The following is a 19,504-nucleotide window of genomic DNA, read 5'->3' on the forward strand; positions in this document are numbered from 1 at the left end:
GCGAAATCGCTCCAGTAGTTTTTGGTTCTATAGGGGACAGACAAATAAACATTTATTTATATAGATTTACCCATAATTTGAGGTAAAAAATTAAATAATAATTGCACAAGTTACAAGTGAGTTATTAGAAAATGAATTTGGACAGCAGTTGAGTCTTGTTCGCTTTAATTCAATAAGAACATTAATTTATTAAATTCATCTGTTTGAATGTTTTCTTGAATAATTGAATGAGTAAAATGGAATCTTGGAAGTGGAAATTATGTACAAGAGCCTGTATTATGTACAACTGCCTTATTGACATAATTTTACTTTCACCATATAATAACTGTGACAAATACATTAAAAATATTATACACTCTTTTTATGTTAATTTTTTTATATCATAAACTTAAAAAAAATAATCAAACATTCAGAAAATCGTATTATAGTATCAATACGATTAATAGTAAAATTGTTGCATTGAAAAAATTATTGTCTGAGTTTTGCCAGATCCAATTAAAAAGTAGCGTAAGTGGCTCAATTAATGCGCTTCGCCTCGACAAAATACAGAATACGAGAACATATCATTAAAATGATGACATCTTATCAGATGTATTAAAAATTGCGAATTGAATTACTGCAGTTAAAGACTGATACTCAAGAGGTGTGTCATTAAGTTACATAAGACCTTTCGACTCCTGGGCCCCAGATACGCTAGTGAAATTGATTATCTGCTCAAGAATGAATTTAGTTATTTACATTCGATTTCGACAGAAGTTATGAAAAATACCTTTTGCGTACTTGAAGTAAAATTCAAGCGATACAAGACTCTAATAACGTGGGCTTGCTCTAGGCTCACATTTTATTTAATACCGACGAATTCGTAACGATAACGATTTTATTTGATAATATGATGCTATGATATTTATATTTAAGATTATTAAAAACAGTGTGATATTTTTATAAAACGTTTTTCATCTGTAAAATTAGTGGTAAGAACCAGATTATATTTTTTTAAACGATGAACTATCAACTTCCCGAGGGATTCCTCTAGAAACATTTGAGATTTTAGTAATACGTTCATCAAAAATAATTAAAATAAACCCAACGGAAAGATTCATTTTCTAGGCCTGCTAGGGAAATTTGATCATTACGCCGAGTTGTGCATTGAATATTATTTGACATGACTTTTTCACTTTAGTTGTTAACGCTACAGTACTACTCGTGTTGCGACGTACAATAAAACTACTCATAATCCCGCGAGGCGCATCATATTGAAAATAATTTTATTCAAAATCTATAAATATGATTGATATGTTTTGACTGTTTCTATAATTTTGTATATTACTAAAAAAAAGAACACAATTTTACGAATTTTTTTAAAAATATTTATGTTGAGGGATCAGTAGGATTTATAGGCCCTGTTAGGAGTTCTACCGAGCCGAACCCTCTGATATGAAAATATCTGGAGTCGGTGAATTATTTTCCCATTTGAACTCTGGTGAGTTGACGTGTTGTTCTTGTATTGTTTTGTATTTATGTTGCTTATATAATGCACTTGCATAATGTTGATTGACTAGATGATCATTTGTGGAAAAGTGTGTGGAAGGGTTTAGTTTTTCCTATGGGGAAGATTCAACCCGGACATAAAATCGGAAAAAATATTTTTTTTTATAAAATCTTTAATCTTAAATGAAACTTAGGCAATTAAATGGAACTCTCTTTAAAAAAAAACCACACTGTATACACTTAAAAAATACACTACACTGCAAAAAATAGTCAATAATGAAGTAATTAACTAAAAAAAAAGTAACAATGTTACAAAAAAACATTTTAGATGCATTCGGTACTAATAGAAAAACTTACATGCAAGCTACTCATACGTCTTTGGAGCGCCGAGGGTAGTGTTATAAATTAGGGTCCTTTTAATTAAATTCCGTTATTAAGAGCAACTGAATCACTTTATTTAACAATAAATAACCACTATCACATGATATGACTACGCACTTTTTACAGTAAATACTCTGGGTACAGGCTAGTTCCTGTGGTTCTTTAGGAAAGGTGAAACCTTTGGTTGTTTTTGAGCAAGAGAGTGAGTTTTTAAGGAAACCCAACCTTTTATACGAAAAGACTGTTGACATACTTCAAATTAAAAAAGTCACAAAACAGGAATCGGCCTTGCCGACGCGACTTAATTACAAATAAATAGCAGAGGCGAGAACCTTTCATAAATACTATTACCTAACCTTCATAGGTGTCACTAGTGGTACATAATTACTCTGAAAATTATACAGGTAGTAATATCAAAAAAAACTAGCAAACTTATCGTAACGCAACAACCGTCCTGCGACACGTGCTGCCGATGATGGAGATGTCCTTGAACGTCAATGCGATACGCGCGAAGGATAAAAAGAGAGAGCAATTTATAAAAAACGCAGGCGCCTCTGCGACGTAGAGTAGTAATCTAGGGTTAAGATTACCACTTTATTTTAGTGATTTGCTAGGGCAAATTCAACCATAGGTCTGTCTAATACACCAAGGCCATGCGTCGAATATTTTTGTACACACCATCTTCATCTATCATCGACTTTATTTTAGGGTAATCCCGTCATTTCTTAAAAAATAACATATATTTTTTTAGGAACCAAAAAACTTAAAGAGTTAAAGAGATATATGTTATTAATCAGTAGAAATTTGGGAATGCGGCCGCTTGTTCAATAAGAAGAAGAAGATTGTTTGAAAGGGAGATATGTAAATAAGAATGTTAGAGGGAGCACGCTAATATTACAAAAAAAAGATTACTTATAAAAGAGCCAAAAGCGAAAATATTTAATATGACAGGACGGTATTTAAATAAACACTGTGATTTTTTTCATACCTATGATGTTAAATGTTAAACCTAATAGGTATGTTAAATAACATAACCGACTGTGTTTTTTTTAATAGTTTCCGGAGCATGCTTTGTGATTTTTTTCTGTCGAGAGAATTTCATATAATTATTTTTCGACTCTGCAAATGTGTAGAGATTATCTTAAAAAATAAATTTATTTTTTAAGAGCTTAAGGTTAAACGCGACGCTCGTTATGTTCTACGTGTCAATTGATGGCGTTAATTTTATAATATTATTAAAATCCACTTTTGGCAAGTTATGCTTTACGATATCAAGAAAAGCATACAAATACAATATTGGATTGAATCTCCGATACAATATTGTATTTGTGTGCTTCTCTTGCAAGAATATAGTTTTTATACGGAAAAAACTAATTATTTATGTTCATATAACGACACAAACAAATAATTCTTCTTAATAATTTAAAGCATAACTTGCAAAAGGTGTATTTTAATCAAACAATTCAATAACGGCAACTATGAACATGTAGATCAGAGGTTCCCTTCCCTTGCCTGTCCAACAACCGGTGGCGATATAGTTGCTCTGTCTTTACATTGTGCAGACAGGGGCACCCTTGTGAAGTATTACACCAAATGAAAATGAAGCAGGATAAGCAACGGGAATTTCTTTCTGTAGCTGGCCCTACAGAACTGCCCCTTAAGTTCTTTGTCAGTGTTTATTTAGGTCAGTTCTTCTTGTCACATGATATCCGATTCTTCAACGTTGAATTTCCGTAGTCAAAATGTCCTCAAACTTAGTTTTGAAGTCTGTGTGAAGTGCATTTAAATGTTGAAGGTCATTATTACCCTGGAAGTTTTTCAAAAACAAGTTGGGGGAACTAGGAAAATTCGCAGCTTCCAATGTGCAATGTTTTGCTTGAATATATTAATTGTGACGAGAAAAGAAACTTAGACTCTATTTATATACCTCAATTAACAACTTTACTAAATATAAAAATCCAAATATCAAATAAGTAATTTCTCAGTCTATTATATTTGTGTTATGACTTGAGGTAAATGGGGTCCGTTCATATGTACCCCCATTTGAATCTCGTGGACCCCCAAATTTTTTTCTCGCTGACATAGACCCTCAGCATGCCGATATCGACCCCTGGGGATCCATATAGACCACTTTGTGAACCTCTGGTGTAGATTATAACGAATGCTACGTTTACCTTTGAGATTTTGATTAAAAATATGGAAAAATGTATGTTACCTACAGCATTTTTTGATGAAGTAAAAATCTTCTTTCAGGTACAAGAAGCCGAACATGGCATTCTCCAAAGTGTTGCTTTTGACAGCCTTGCTGGCTGCCCTCACTGGCGGAGTCATGTCCTACAAGATCCTGGTGATGGTGCCAATGCCTGCCAGAAGTCACTACAACCTCGGCAAGGGAGCCGCGGATATCCTGCATGAGAGAGGACACGAGGTAGAATGTCACCCACTTCTTCTTTCATTCGCTTTTACGTTCCAACCACTGATGGACCGTCAACAAAAACGATTCCATGACAAAACAAAATAGTGAAAAAAACTAACTTATTATTACGTACTGTTTTGATACCGTTCTATTTGTTACTATTCTGTTTTGTAACTGTTCTGTTTTGTTTTTTTACTGTTCTGTTTTGTTTTGTTACTGTTCTGTTTTATCCGGTTACAACACAGTTAATGAGCGAACAAAGTTTGGTTTCGTGCAAAACTTTACTGAAAATTCGGCTCAACCGAAACCTGCGTTTGTGAAGTCAAATCACTTTCAAGCATACAAATATAAATGTTTGATCACCGATAAAATATTAAATTTGTATGCCTTTCTTGAAAGAATTGAGTTTTAAAATGGATAAAAAACTATTTTTTTATTAAAGATTAACTTATGTTTACAAAACAAGGTTTTTTTTTGCAAGACACAAAGGATAACTGAAACAAAAATATAAATTGATAAAATAAATGCCGCCAACGGGAATTGAATTTCCCCTTTTGATTGCCTTTTGATATCTACGCAACGACGCATGAATAATTCGTGTAACCCTTTCCGTTGCGGAGTTTTGACCGATTGTCTGTTAGCGCAAAGTGAATTTCAAGGCTCTTATCTGACCCAAGCAACGGATAATGATCTATTTTTAGAATATACACACCACTTGTCGCCACAACCCTTGGGCCACGAGATATATTCAAATATTTGGCAACAACAATAGCATTTCCTTGTTAACACTGGCAGGATATTTTTATAATGTTTTAACAAAAATTTTGTTTTTTTTTTTTTTCAGATCACTTTTGTAAGCTGTTTCCCTGATGCCAAATCTGCTTTCAAAAGGGAAGTTGGCATTCCGTCACTAATGTTAATGAAAGGTAAAGCATGCAAACATTTTCTAAGGATTAATTTTTGAGTTATTACGCCATGTTACACTTCTTACTTCTTAACCTACGTTTCAGACAGCATTACAATATCTGAAAATGAACAATTCTGGCTTTCTCCCTTCAAGGGTGTTCTAGGCAATCATTTCAAATTATGCAGAGATGGAAGGTGAATTTATACAAATTTTATAATTATATGGAGGATTGACGTCGAGTTCAGACTTAGAAGAGATGAGATGTTGAACGGAGGGGAGGAAATTTTAGATAAGCCTTGATAGAAGAGAGGATATATGTTTAGAGAGGGACAGCCAAAATATATGTGATCTACGGTTCCCACTTCTAGAATACAGAAATTACAATCTTGGGAGTGAGGCACGTGAATTTAAAAAGGTGAGAAGAAATGTAACAATGTCCAATTCTCATTTAAATAAGCGAGGAAATTCATTTTTTGGAAAAAATGGTGGAGTTGAAACCACAATTTTGATGGGATAGTCCTTTGTATTGAGGTATGGCAGGCTGCCTTGGATTGATTAGCAATGTGCCAATACTCTGTGGGATCTATCTTTGAGGATTGATAAATGTCAGATAAAACCGCACTAATTTTACTATTTTTATTCTGAAATACCGGCCCTAAAAGAGTTAACGCGTGCAACACGGCATAACTTCAATCTAGAATTCTAGTACAATGTATTTTCAAAGATACACAATATAAGAATTAAATTTAAATAGTTTTTTTTTTCCACTTTGCAAACAAATCATTTGAAAGGTTTGTCAAACCAGATGGCTGCCAGACAATTTTGACTCACCCTAGATTTGGCTTCAATGCTATTCATACAAAATCACACTAATGCTGGGTTTTTAGGTTTATGAGGTTGTTACTTTTAGGCCCCAGCCGACCACTCAATTCGGTTGGTTCAACCGTTGAGTGCTGCGTTCAGATGACTTGATGATGGTTGGTTCATGTGCGCTGCAAACTGTTAGACCTCCTGCGGACCACTCAATTTGGTTGGTTCAACCGTTGTGTGTCAACCGTTGAGTGTTGCGTTCAGATGACGTGATGGTTGGTTCATGTGCGCTGCAAACTGTTAGACCTTCTGCGGACCACTCAATCTGGTTGGTTCAACCGTTGTGTGTCAACCGTTGAGTGCTGCGTTCAGATGACGTGATGGTTGGTTCATGTGCGCTGCAAACTGTTAGACCTTCTGCGGACCACTCAATCTGGTTGGTTCAACCGTTGTGTGTCAACCGTTGAGTGCTGCGTTCAGATGACGTGATGGTTGGTTCATGTGCGCTGCAAACTGTTAGACCTCCTGCGGACCACTCAATTTGGTTGGTTCAACCGTTGTGTGTCAACCGTTGAGTGCTGCGTTCAGATGACGTGATGGTTGGTTCATGTGCGCTGCAAACTGTTAGACCTCCTGCGGACCACTCAATTTGGTTGGTTCAACCGTTGTGTGTCAACCGTTGAGTGCTGCGTTCAGATGACGTGATGGTTGGTTCATGTGCGCTGCAAACTGTTAGACCTCCTGCGGACCACTCAATTTGGTTGGTTCAACCGTTGTGTGTCAACCGTTGAGTGCTGCGTTCAGATGACGTGATGGTTGGTTCATGTGCGCTGCAAACTGTTAGACCTCCTGCGGACCACTCAATTTGGTTGGTTCAACCGTTGTGTGTCAACCGTTGAGTGCTGCGTTCAGATGACGTGATGGTTGGTTCATGTGCGCTGCAAACTGTTAGACCTCCTGCGGACCACTCAATTTGGTTGGTTCAACCGTTGTGTGTCAACCGTTGAGTGCTGCGTTCAGATGACGTGATGGTTGGTTCATGTGCGCTGCAAACTGTTAGACCTCCTGCGGACCACTCAATTTGGTTGGTTCAACCGTTGTGTGTCAACCGTTGAGTGCTGCGTTCAGATGACGTGATGGTTGGTTCATGTGCGCTGCAAACTGTTAGACCTCCTGCGGACCACTCAATTTGGTTGGTTCAACCGTTGTGTGTCAACCGTTGAGTGCTGCGTTCAGATGACGTGATGGTTGGTTCATGTGCGCTGCAAACTGTTAGACCTCCTGCGGACCACTCAATTTGGTTGGTTCAACCGTTGAGTGCTGCGTTCAGATGACGTGATGGTTGGTTCATGTGCGCTGCAAACTGTTAGACCTCCTGCGGACCACTCAATTTGGTTGGTTCAACCGTTGTGTGTCAACCGTTGAGTGCTGCGTTCAGATGACGTGATGGTTGGTTCATGTGCGCTGCAAACTGTTAGACCTCCTGCGGACCACTCAATTTGGTTGGTTCAACCGTTGTGTGTCAACCGTTGAGTGCTGCGTTCAGATGACGTGATGGTTGGTTCATGTGCGCTGCAAACTGTTAGACCTCCTGCGGACCACTCAATTTGGTTGGTTCAACCGTTGTGTGTCAACCGTTGAGTGCTGCGTTCAGATGACGTGATGGTTGGTTCATGTGCGCTGCAAACTGTTAGACCTCCTGCGGACCACTCAATTTGGTTGGTTCAACCGTTGTGTGTCAACCGTTGAGTGCTGCGTTCAGATGACGTGATGGTTGGTTCATGTGCGCTGCAAACTGTTAGACCTCCTGCGGACCACTCAATTTGGTTGGTTCAACCGTTGTGTGTCAACCGTTGAGTGTTGCGTACAGACGACGCGATGGTTGGTTCAATTTTGCCAGTTGCTTCTCTGGGCAACACAAGCAACATACCTCCTACTTTATTTAAAAAAACCAGAAATTTGCGATCGCTCGAGTAGCGTGGTTTACTATTAACACGAAAAGAAAAAGACAAAGAGCAAAAAAATGACGCATGGAATGAGAAAAATTCAGAAATGATACTAATAATGTAGCCTTAGACGTTTCGATTTGTGGCATCCTTTTCAACACGTTTGAAAAGGGTCACAAGAGCTTCGTTTATGGCATCTTCATCAGAGTACACCATGTTTGTATTATCCCACAAGTAGGTTAATTTCTCATTTAATGTTAAAAAATTCATTGAAACTTTACGATTATTAGTCTATTTTATTTATTTTGATATACCCTCGCAAACAACTAAGCACGACAGATTCCTAGGCAGACTGAGCAAAGTTTATTCAACCGTTCAACCACGCTATAGACGATCTAATTTGATTGGCGGTCGGGTTTTGGATGGTGATTGAATGCTCTGGCGGACAACCGTTCAACTTGATAGTCATGTTCCCTTATCACATACGACGCATCTCCGCATGGTTCGACGTAACCACTCAACTAAATTGAGTCGTCTGTAGCGCCCATTACCTTACTTAAACGAATTTTACTTCTCTGCGCAGGGTCTGGTTATTTTGATGTGCGCTCACCGGCGGTCGATGTAGTATTTAAGACATCCTCGAACCCACCTGGTGCCAAAAAGATTGTCAAGTGATTCGCTCCAGCTCGTCGAAATGATACCCAGATTTTACATTTGGGCATATCTTTTTCTGACGTCAATGATGTGTTCTGTTTTGTCATAGAACCGTCTCATACACTTTTCACATTTCTTATTTTAATTACAGAAGACAACAGTCCTGGTTTCGACATGGGTAAGGACTCAAAGCTGAAACTTATCTGGTTTCTGAACACCATGATCCCGCAGATGATCGAAGGAGCCCTGAAGAGCGACAGCCTCCAGGAGCTCCTAAACGATAAGACCGTTAAGTTCGATCTCATCGTTGTGGAGTACTTCATGAACGAGGTTTACCTGGGGTGAGAGAAACAATGCAATTTATATCTTTTTTTTTTTTTATAGTGAATACCTCACAAGAGTCCCAACTGCTCCCGTCTGGAGCCAGTGAGACTATGGCATCCCCAATTGGGGGATGTTGTGAGGCTGAAGGCAAGTGGGGAAGGGAAAGAGGAAAGTGGGGAAGTACCTGGCTATTCAGATCTAGTCACTAAACACGGCTAAAGCCATTTGGAGCAACGTTTCAATTCTGAATGGTGGTTTTACACCAGGGCGATACTGGTAGTATCTTCCACTCTGGAACGTGCCGCAAATATACTATATATTATTTTAATTAATTAATTGTGAAATAACACAAATTAATCAAATAAAATTTATTTGCGCACGCCGGGTTCGAACCCGCGACCTTCGGAATGGCAGTCCAATGCGTTACCACTGGACTATGCCGGCCGTCAAATCTGTATAAGATATTATCAAAAATAAAAGACACAAAGTGAAATGTCAATAAAAATCAATGTGCTAATGTCATTGACAATACGCATTTACGGAGATCCATTGATACTTCAAAAGTATCGAATTAAACTTACGCCATCTATGAACGCGTAGATTATAACGAAAGCCGCGATTAACCTTAAAGCGGTGCAATACATAGTAATGCAAAATCATGTGTTTTTTTAAATGTTTCAGATGCTTTAACTAAATACTGCGAGTAGAATACATGGCCTTTGAAATAATCGATTATTTTTTAGATAAGTCTTTTTATAAGCCCAGAAAAAATAATGTATAAGGCATATGAAAACTGCTTTAAAGTTCAAAATCTCCTACTTATGAACCCATTTTCTGTTATGATTTTATTGTATAATGTGGCAAATTAAGTTATTTATAAAATGATCAGAAAAAAAATTAAATATTTATCCCTGAACATTCACAAAATAAAATAAAAGGCTCTTTTTGGCCATGTTTTTTTCTTGCATAAATCAAAACAGGCGTATGGTGTTAAGCGGGAATTTAAACCTTATCGCCATCTACGTAAGGGGTGTTATTGATAACGGCTCGATTTAAAATATTACACGACGTAGTGCATCGCCTTAATATAGCACCAAAAGAACTTCCAAAAAAGCATTTCACATATTTTTTAAGAACAGTTATTATTTCAAATTTTGTTTCCTATAGCCTGATTGTAAATTTTAGGAAATTTAAATAATTTATTGATTAATCAACGCCCTTTTTAGGAGCTTTTACATAGAAATTGTAAAAATTATACATAACTGAACCGCTTCAGTCTTTTTCAATCTTTTGTAGTTATTATTTTCTTCCAAGAGTGTTCTGGGCAATGAGGTGTACATATTATGGTAGTTAGTCCCAGAATTTCTGCACTAAAATAATAATATATGTAGTGGAATCCACAAGCTTATTAATGCAAGCAATTCTGGACTATCAAACGCATCATTTAGGATTTTATATAATAATACCAGGTCGGTGAAAATCCTTCTGTAAGACAATCTAAGTACGTATATTCATTTTATTTAAAATAGTTTGTAGTTTAACAAAATTTCTGAAATAAGACTTAGAAAATTTTAGAATTTATTGTATAGGTATAAAATACAAAAATTCTATACACTAAACATACTATATTATAAATTACAGTTTGTTTACACCATATAATTGTTTTGTAATACTAATTCTGTGTATAAAGGCACTTGTACTGTAAATAAAAAAAATACTATACACTAAACATACTATATTATAAATTACAGTGTGTTTACACCATAAAATTGTTTTGTAATACTAATTCTGTGTATTTAAACGCACTTGTACTGTAAATAAATAAAATACAAAAATGCTATACACTAAACATACTATATTATTAATTACATTGTGTTTAAACCATATAATTGTTTTGTAATACTAATAAATAATTAATCAATTTACAGTATAATAGCATTACAGAATATAATCAATAATGTTATCTAAAATAATTCATACAATTGGTTTTCACTGCTTTTGATTTTTTAATGTTCTTCTTCTATAGAAGCTGGCGCTTGTGTCTAGAAGAGTGGTGAGCATCAAGATTAGGAATATTCAGTGTTTGTAATTATGAATATTAAAATTTATAATTAATTAAAAAGATAGTTTCATAATTTTGGCATTTTTACATTGAACTTCTCTTTAATTGCTTTTATTGTTTATCGTTTTCTATTGTTCTGATGTTTTCTGGTAGGCTGTTGAAGTATTTTTTCCCTAGATATATGTAATGATGTTGAGCAAAAGTGGTGTTACATTTTTGTGTTGGAAATATATGTTTTTCACCAGTACGACTTTCAGTTAAAAAGCTGTGATTTTGTTTTCTTTTATTATATGAGTTATTATGTTTTAATTATGTATAATTCTGTGTATATAAAGGCACTCAAACTGTAAATAAATAAATTAATGTTAACCTTCCAGCCTGGGCGTGAAGTACGACTGCCCCGTGCTGCTCATATCCCCGCTAACGCTGATGCACTTCTTGGCCCGAGACACAGGCAACCCCGTGTGGCCCGCAACAATCCCCAATCCCTTCCTCAGCTTCACAGGCGAGATGACCCTCCTGCAGCGCGTCGGCAACACCGCCATGGCAGTGGTTCTCGAGATCATGGGAAAGTAAGCAATAATCTTTTTGTTTTAATTTAAACATGGTGTCCGGAATCTCGTAGTACAATTGTGAAACTGGTGAATCTACATTGAATGGTAAATCTGAATCTAAACACAGAGAACCCACAAAACCTCTTGGTAAAAATACAGAATATAGCGACACAGTCAAAACACACTTTTGATAGAAAAAAACACTACATATCAGATAGATAACAATGTTTAGTGAGGATTTCAGTTTCCGAAAATGGATAATAATCACAGACATAGGAATTAATAGACGAGAAGATAATGGCGAGGGGTAAAATCAACTGTTGAAGAACGAAGGGCGTAAGGCTAACTGTGATTCGTCAATAAATCAATCTGACAGTAAATAGGCATCTCGCATTATAATATCACCATTTAGTTCTTAAAAGTAAAATCTGCTTTTGAATGAATAGACATTTTTACATGGGAGCGCAAATTACTCGCCACGTTATGAACAAATTTGCGAAGTCCAAATTCGGTTGTATTTTCAGAGTCGAATATTTCGTTTAAGTATTTAGTTAAGACACTTTTATAAATGTTCATAATTTACTTCCCAGCAACCAACCAGCTTTGTGTTTCGCGTCCAGACGTTTCTCGATGTGATAGTATAATATGTTTCTAAAACTGATTTATATTATACGATGTGAATATGCTTAAAATAAAGTAAAATAATGCTTATATATGGAATGTAATACGACAATTGGGTTTATTCTCTTTTTCACATCTATTTTTACAAGTTTTCATAGTACAAGTCAACATTTTGCCGTGTTATTTCGTAAAATGAACCGATGATGCCTCGATCATAGTTCGCACAAGAATGATGACGTCACGTTTTCAAATTTCACTTGAGGCCATACGCCAGCACAGCCGGTTCCAATGGAACCGGTATGGGGAGTGGGGATAATACGCTTTTAATCACTTACCCACTTACACTTACCAGGGCAGGTCTACTAATATTCATATGTCTATGATAATAATGCATTTTAGTAGCCATTTCGTAAAAAAAAACGAATATTTTGGCATCTTTTTTTCATGCCATGTTTTGACATAATAACAGTTTTTTAGGCAACAAAAGAGAGGAATATATATAAATATATTTCTAAGGACGGGTTGGTTCGGAGAATTTGAAAATTCATCAAATTTCAATGTTGATTTTCAAGTTCTGTGAAGGATTTTTTCAAGTTCTGTTTTTATTTCAGTTTTGTCAAGCAACTAGTCTATAATGATATAATATCAGAACTTGAATAGGACTTTCACAGATCCCGATAATGAACGTTGAAATGTAATGAATTGTTCAAATTCTCCGAAACAACCCACCCTAAGTGTTTTTACGCCATTGTCTTCAAAATTGAACTAGCTCTTGAGTTTGATGTAAGAATTAATAAAAATCAATACATTTTTTTTTTTGTTTGACTTAGGATTGCAGTACAATAATTGTACCTTCCTTCCCAGAGACTGGAGTCAACCACGCTAACAAACTCGCCAAATTCCGATTGAATAGGACCGATATTTATTTTGTATATTGACTGCTGTAATATAATACGATTTCAGAGAAACGTGAATATGTCCGCGTGTGTGTGTGTGATTGTTACCAAAAGTTGATAGAATGTATTGCCATCGACAACGAGTCTATATGCCGAGTTTCAGCTCGATCGGATGTCGAGAAGTGAGTTTATTTCCGCTTACAAGATTTGCATTAATTTATTCCCGAAAACAACAGTGAATTTCAAATAATTTATGTAGACACAACATCTTTCTCGAGTCTTAAGAAAGAATTTGGTAGCATTAAAAAAATTTATATGTGATTTGAAATACCTTAAACCTACTTGATTCTGTGCAAAGGATGGTGGTCCGTCTGAAAAACAATCCGTTGTTGTTATGTTAATCTTCCCCGCTATTAAAAGATCCAAATGCCCCCCACAGTTAAAAGGTTCCCCACCCCTGCTGTACAATGATGTGAGGAGTATATTGTGCATATAATTTCAGGGTAATGTTTATGCCGAGCCAGGAAGGCCTGTACAAGAAGTATTTCCCGTTGGAGGCGGCCAGGGTGGACTTCTCGGAGCTGAAGAAGAAGGTGGGGGCCACCCTGATCAACAGCCATCCCTCCATTGGGACAGTGCGCCCACTGCTGCCCAATGCTGTGGAGATTGGAGGCTTCCATATCGGAGCTATCAAGCCACTTCCTGAGGTGAGATTCTATTGATGTCGTTTTAGAGTGATAACAGTGATAACACATAATGTCTAGACGTCGATTTAATTTCGATCGTGAAATACTGTTTTTTCTATGATTCTCAAGAAAGTAGTAAGTTTTTGTTCATAAAAAAAGGAATTACACATACATTTCTAAGTAAATAAATAGAGACATCTTTTTAAAGTAAAACACTGAAATTTTCATCGAAAAATATCAAGTATAAATGTTTTGCGGAAAGTCTAATTTTGGCGCTAAAATTTAATAAAAAAACCCGCGCTTCGCCCCCAATTTGGCGGTAAAATGCCCGACCATATAGTATTAATACTGATTTATATTGACTTTACAAAACACAAGTGTCTCGTGACACAAAAAGCATATGATGATAGCATGTGTCGTATAGGTGTTAATTTTTTTCTGATTGTTCCATTGTGAAAGTTCATTATTAATATCTTTCAATTCATGTTAAACTTTTTGCCACAAACCTAATATATATTGTATTATCTTTATTTCACAATTTTATCCTTTACCAATAGGACCTGCAAAAGATCCTGGACAACGCCAAGCACGGAGTGATCTTCTTCAGCATGGGAAGTAACCTCAAGAGTAAGCTGCTCCCCGTGGAGAAGAGAGAAGCCATCCTAAAGTCGCTGGCCAAGCTCAAGCAGACCGTCCTCTGGAAGTTTGAGACTGACCTGCCCGGCAAGCCGGACAACGTCATCATCAGGGATTGGATGCCGCAGACTGCTGTATTGGGTGAGTGCACAGATTCTGGTTCCTTGATTGATGAACGATAACAAAAATGACAACAACAGCAGCGAAAACATTGATAAAAATGCCAGCAACGATAATATTTGCAACAAAAACAAACACTATAACAATGACAATAGCAACAAATATATCAATGACAATAACAACAACAATGAAAGTAGCAACAACAAATATAATAATGACAATAACAACAACAATGACAACAACGAAAACATTGACAAAAATGCAAACAACTTTAACATTTGCTAAAAACATCCACTGTAACAATGACAATAATAACAAATATAACAATGACCATAGCAACAACAATGACAATAGCAACAACAAATATAATAATGACAAAAACAACACATATAACAGTGACAATAACAACAAAAATGAAAACAACAACAACAATGAAAATAATGACAAATTTTATTTTATTTTCCATTTGTTATTTCGGCTACTGGCATTATACCTAGCTCTCTCATTCTAAATTTAGGCGTATTAGATCTGTCAAAGAATTTATACATAGAAATGCAAAAATCAGTTATTTTAAATACATGTAGGATTAAGAAAGATTTTTAGAATATATATATAGAGGGATCAGTAGGATTTATAGGTCCAGTTAGGAGTTCTACCGAGCCGAACTCTCTGATATGAAAATATCTGGAGTCGGTGAATTATTTTCACATTTGATCTCTGGTGATTTGATGTGTTGTTTTTGTATAATTTTGTATTTATTTTGCTTATATAATGCACCTACATAATGTGGATTTACTAGATGATCATTTGTGGAAAAGTGTATGGAAGGGTTTAGTTTTTCCTATGGGGAAGATTTAACCTGGACATATAGTCGGAAATATATAAAAATAACAACGACAATAACAATGGTAGCAACGGTAACAATGACAAAAATGATAACAACGACAACAATGACAAGGGTCAAAATAACAGACGAGTATGTATGAGACGATATATGAATGTGAATAAAGCGAGGAGTGTGTGCCAGAACTGAGTTGTGGACGACAAGAGCCACTGCGGTATACAAATATATCAAAAGCATTTATGTTAATGATATATTTTGGGATTAAAATATGTTGATTTCATATCTGGATTAACTGGATAACCTGTCTAGATTAACAATATATAAACAATGGTTGCAAAAAATAGTTTCTTACATTACATTTTTTACAATTGGATAAAATTAAAATAATTATTATAAACTAAAATTATCAGAAATATTATCCTGACACAAAAAAAAATTGTTCGTTTTAAATATCTAATTTGTTACATTCAAAATGTCAATCATTGGTATATTCATTTGCTATATCATGCAGGCGAGAAATTGCAGAGTTTGCTACATAATTTTTTTGCGAATGGTGTCATTAAAATAGGTCCTTTTGCTTAGTGTGTCGAGTAGGTACTCTTAAATTGACCAGACTTAGAAGTACACAACAGTCAAGCTCTGAATTTACTATTTTGAAAAATAATCATTGGTCGCTTATTCGATCATCAAGTGTATGTATTTTTAAGGTATTTAATAAAAAAAGTGTATTAAATTTGTTCTTAAGGGATTTTCAACTTAAGTTAATTATGAATAAATTAATTATTATTAGACAGATTGTGCCACAGCAACACGTGGCGGGGTACAGCTAGTTATTAATAAATTTTAAAAATATTTCTTTGTGATCTGAATTCTTGAAAGATGTATTGTAGGCAATACAAGAATGCAACAGTAGGCAGGTATAACATGTGAAAATTTATTAAAAATTAACTGTTATTCCCTTTTTCAGCCCACAAGAATGTGCGTCTTTTCATCTCACACGGTGGCCTGCTGAGCTGCACCGAGGCGGCAGGTGCCGGGGTGCCGTTGCTCGCTATTCCCATCTTCGGAGACCAGCACTACAACGCCGAGGCCACGGAGAAGAGGGGGCACGGCCTGGTGCTGCAGTACGCCAACCTGACGGAGGCCAGTCTGACGGCTACACTCAACGCCATGCTATCCACCGACAAGTTAGTACCATCAAATTATGGATTTAATGACAAAACAGAACACTTTTGGAAAGCGATATTAATTCGTGGAAAGTAATAAACCTCCTAAAATTTCTTTTTATGTTTTTGAGTTATCTAAGAAAAGAAAGTACAGTATAGTCTCTGTAATCCGAACCCACTATAATCCAAACACCCAGTAATCCGAACCACCGGATTGTGACAGGGGCGGGGTACACCCACCCCCGTGGAGATTACAAGAAACGTAAAGTAATGAAGAAAAAAGTTCGTTTTCAGTGGTTAGTTTGCTATAATTTCATAAATAGTGCGTTGACAAAAGCAAAACAAACACTATTCACAATTAGTAGTCTCGCATACAGCACCATGCTGATTGAAGTTGGGGCTGTAAGCTCTTTCTTACAGATTCCCCTAGTCATTAAATTTGTTATACCGAACAGGCGCGATATTAAACTGTTTGGATTATAGAGATTATACTGTTTACACGTGTTATGGAGAAATAATTAATTGTACCATGTGTGTATTTTATTTTCTGTATACATAATGCAGGTTGCAAATGACATCTGATTATACGGGGTTTTGAAATTGACATTTATTTATTTATGTTCTCCATAAAACGGTTACACACCAATATATTACATTTTATATACGACAATAGATTACAAATTTGAGGTACATGTAAATATAAAAGGTGTACTATTTTGTGACATACATCGACAAATAGTAGCAAAACATATCTTTCCCATAAGCCATGGTTCGGCTTGCGCTTCAGTTCGCAAATGTAAACGTAGCGTAATGTGTTATTTTATTATGTTCTGTATTGTGCTGTTACAAATTTTATTATTATTTTGTTCTGGATGATAGAACACAATTCAGAATTGAAACATTGCTTGAAATGTCTTAAGCCATGTTTGGCAATCAGATTTTTCACAATCCTCATCTACCCCATCTCCTTCCCTTTCACTCTCTTTAATTATAGTCTCATAACACATCCCAAATGGAAATGCCATAGTCTTACTGACTCCGAACAGTCGGGAGCAGTTGGTACTCTCTTGCAGCAATAATTTAAAAAAAAAGGTTTAATCTCAAGAGGTTAAAGTAGGTACTGAATTATTTATTTCATTGACTTGTTTGGGGCCTAGAAGTCTTATATAGTTTCGTCACAAACGTTTTCCAGAAAGTGAAAAAAAAAACTACATTTTGAAAAAAAAAATTGATTGTTTTTTATCTCTTTTCAGATACGAGAAGAAGGCGAAGGAGATATACCGTCTTTTCCACGACAGGCCCATGAGCCCCCGCGACGTTTTGGCGTTCTACGCGGAGCACGTCATCAGGACCGGTGGTGCAGCTCATCTGGCACCCCCCCGAGTTGGCCTGGCCTCCTTACTGCTTTTGGACGTAGCTGCCGTGGTGCTGACTCCCCTGCTACTAGCCTTTCTGGCCATTCGCTTCCTTTGCAAGAAGCTGTGCAGCTCCAAGGCCAAGAAGGAAGACAAGTCCAAGGGAAAACAAAAGAAGAACTGATACAATTAGAGATATATATACATTTTACAAGATGTTTCAAGGGCAGAAGAACTGATCAAATAATTAGATGCATAGTGAAAGACTTTTTTTAAATACACGGAACTGATCGAACTCGAAATATAATAAATACCGAAACCCTTTTATTGGGTTTTCTTACACAATCGAACTGATCAAAACTCAATATATAATATACGTAACTACAGTAAAACCCCTTCAACAACTTTAATAGTGCCGTAATTGATCAAAATCAATTATAATGCAGCCAAGTCCTTATTTTTATCAAGAAGCTAAATAAACCACATTTGTACTATAATAACAATTTAATAAAAAAATTTAAAACATTTATCCACCTTTTTTATTTTTGACCGTTACCGGTTTCAGCCTATCACAGTCATTCTGCCCTAAATAGTCTAAAGATTGTGGTGAAATGCTCAAACCAGTAACGAATCATTCTGTCCTAAACGGTTTGAAGATGGTCGTGATAGGCTGAAACCGGTAACGAATCATTCTGTCCTAAACGGTTTGAAGATGGTCGTGATAGGCTGAAACCAGTAACGAATCATTCTGTCCTAAACGGTTTGAAGATGGTCGTGATAGGCTGAAACCAGTAACGAATCATTCTGTCCTAAACGGTTTGAAGATGGTCATGATAGGCTGAAACCGGTAACGAATCATTCTGTCCTAATAGGTTTGAAGATGGTCATGATAGGCTGAAAACGGTAACGAATCATTCTGTCCTAAACGGTTTGAAGATGGTCGTGATAGGCTTAAACCGGTAACGAATCATTCTGTCCTAAACAGTCTGAAGATGGTCGTGATAGGCAGAAAACAGTAATGAATCATTCTGTCCTAAACGGTTTGAAGATGGTCGTGATAGGCTGAAGCCAGTAACGAATCATTCTGTCCTAAACAGTCTGAAGATGGTCGTGATAGGCTGAAACCAGTAACGAATCATTCTGTCCTAAACGGTTTGAAGATGGTTATGATAGGCTGAAACCAGTAAAGAAGCCATTCTGCCATAAACAGTTTGAAGATGGTCATGATAGGCTGAAACCAGTAACGAATCATTCTGTCCTTAATGGTTTGAAGATGGTCGTGATAGGCTGAAACCAGTAAAGAAGCCATTCTGCCATAAACATTCTGAAGATGGTCGTAATTGGCTAAAACCAGTAACAAATCATTCTGTCCTAAACGGTTTGAAGATGGTCGTGATAGGCTGAAACCGGTAAAGAAGCCATTCTGCCCTTAACATTCTGAAGATGGTCGTAATTGGCTGAAACCAGTAACGAATCATTCTGTCCTAAACGGTTTGAAGATGGTCGTGATAGGCTGAAACCGGTAAAGAAGCCATTCTGCCCTTAACATTCTGAAGATGGTCGTAATTGGCTGAAACCAGTAACGAATCATTCTGTCCTAAACGGTTTGAAGATGGTCGTGATAGGCTGAAACCGGTA

General features: G+C 36.3%; 1 protein-coding gene across 1 annotated transcript in view; it reads left to right on the top strand.

Annotated features, from left to right (window-relative positions):
- LOC149414272 (UDP-glycosyltransferase UGT5-like) overlaps positions 1-18,345 on the top strand; it is a 32,607-nt gene extending 14,262 nt beyond the window's left edge. The window contains exons 2-9 of the mRNA XM_089644251.1: positions 4,123-4,297; positions 5,130-5,211; positions 8,754-8,943; positions 11,366-11,560; positions 13,562-13,766; positions 14,303-14,522; positions 16,313-16,532; positions 17,765-18,345. Of these exons, the coding sequence (XP_089500377.1) occupies positions 4,139-4,297; positions 5,130-5,211; positions 8,754-8,943; positions 11,366-11,560; positions 13,562-13,766; positions 14,303-14,522; positions 16,313-16,532; positions 17,765-18,050 (1,557 nt within the window). The 5' untranslated portion in view covers positions 4,123-4,138 and the 3' untranslated portion in view covers positions 18,051-18,345. The remainder of the gene's footprint in view (positions 1-4,122; positions 4,298-5,129; positions 5,212-8,753; positions 8,944-11,365; positions 11,561-13,561; positions 13,767-14,302; positions 14,523-16,312; positions 16,533-17,764) is intronic.
- The last annotated feature ends 1,159 nt before the right edge of the window (positions 18,346-19,504 follow it).

This window comes from Hesperophylax consimilis, chromosome 20, assembly GCF_061612785.1.
Source record: "Hesperophylax consimilis isolate HC1 chromosome 20, BYU_Hcon_1.0, whole genome shotgun sequence".
In the NCBI taxonomy this organism is placed as follows: Eukaryota; Metazoa; Arthropoda; class Insecta; order Trichoptera; family Limnephilidae; genus Hesperophylax; species Hesperophylax consimilis.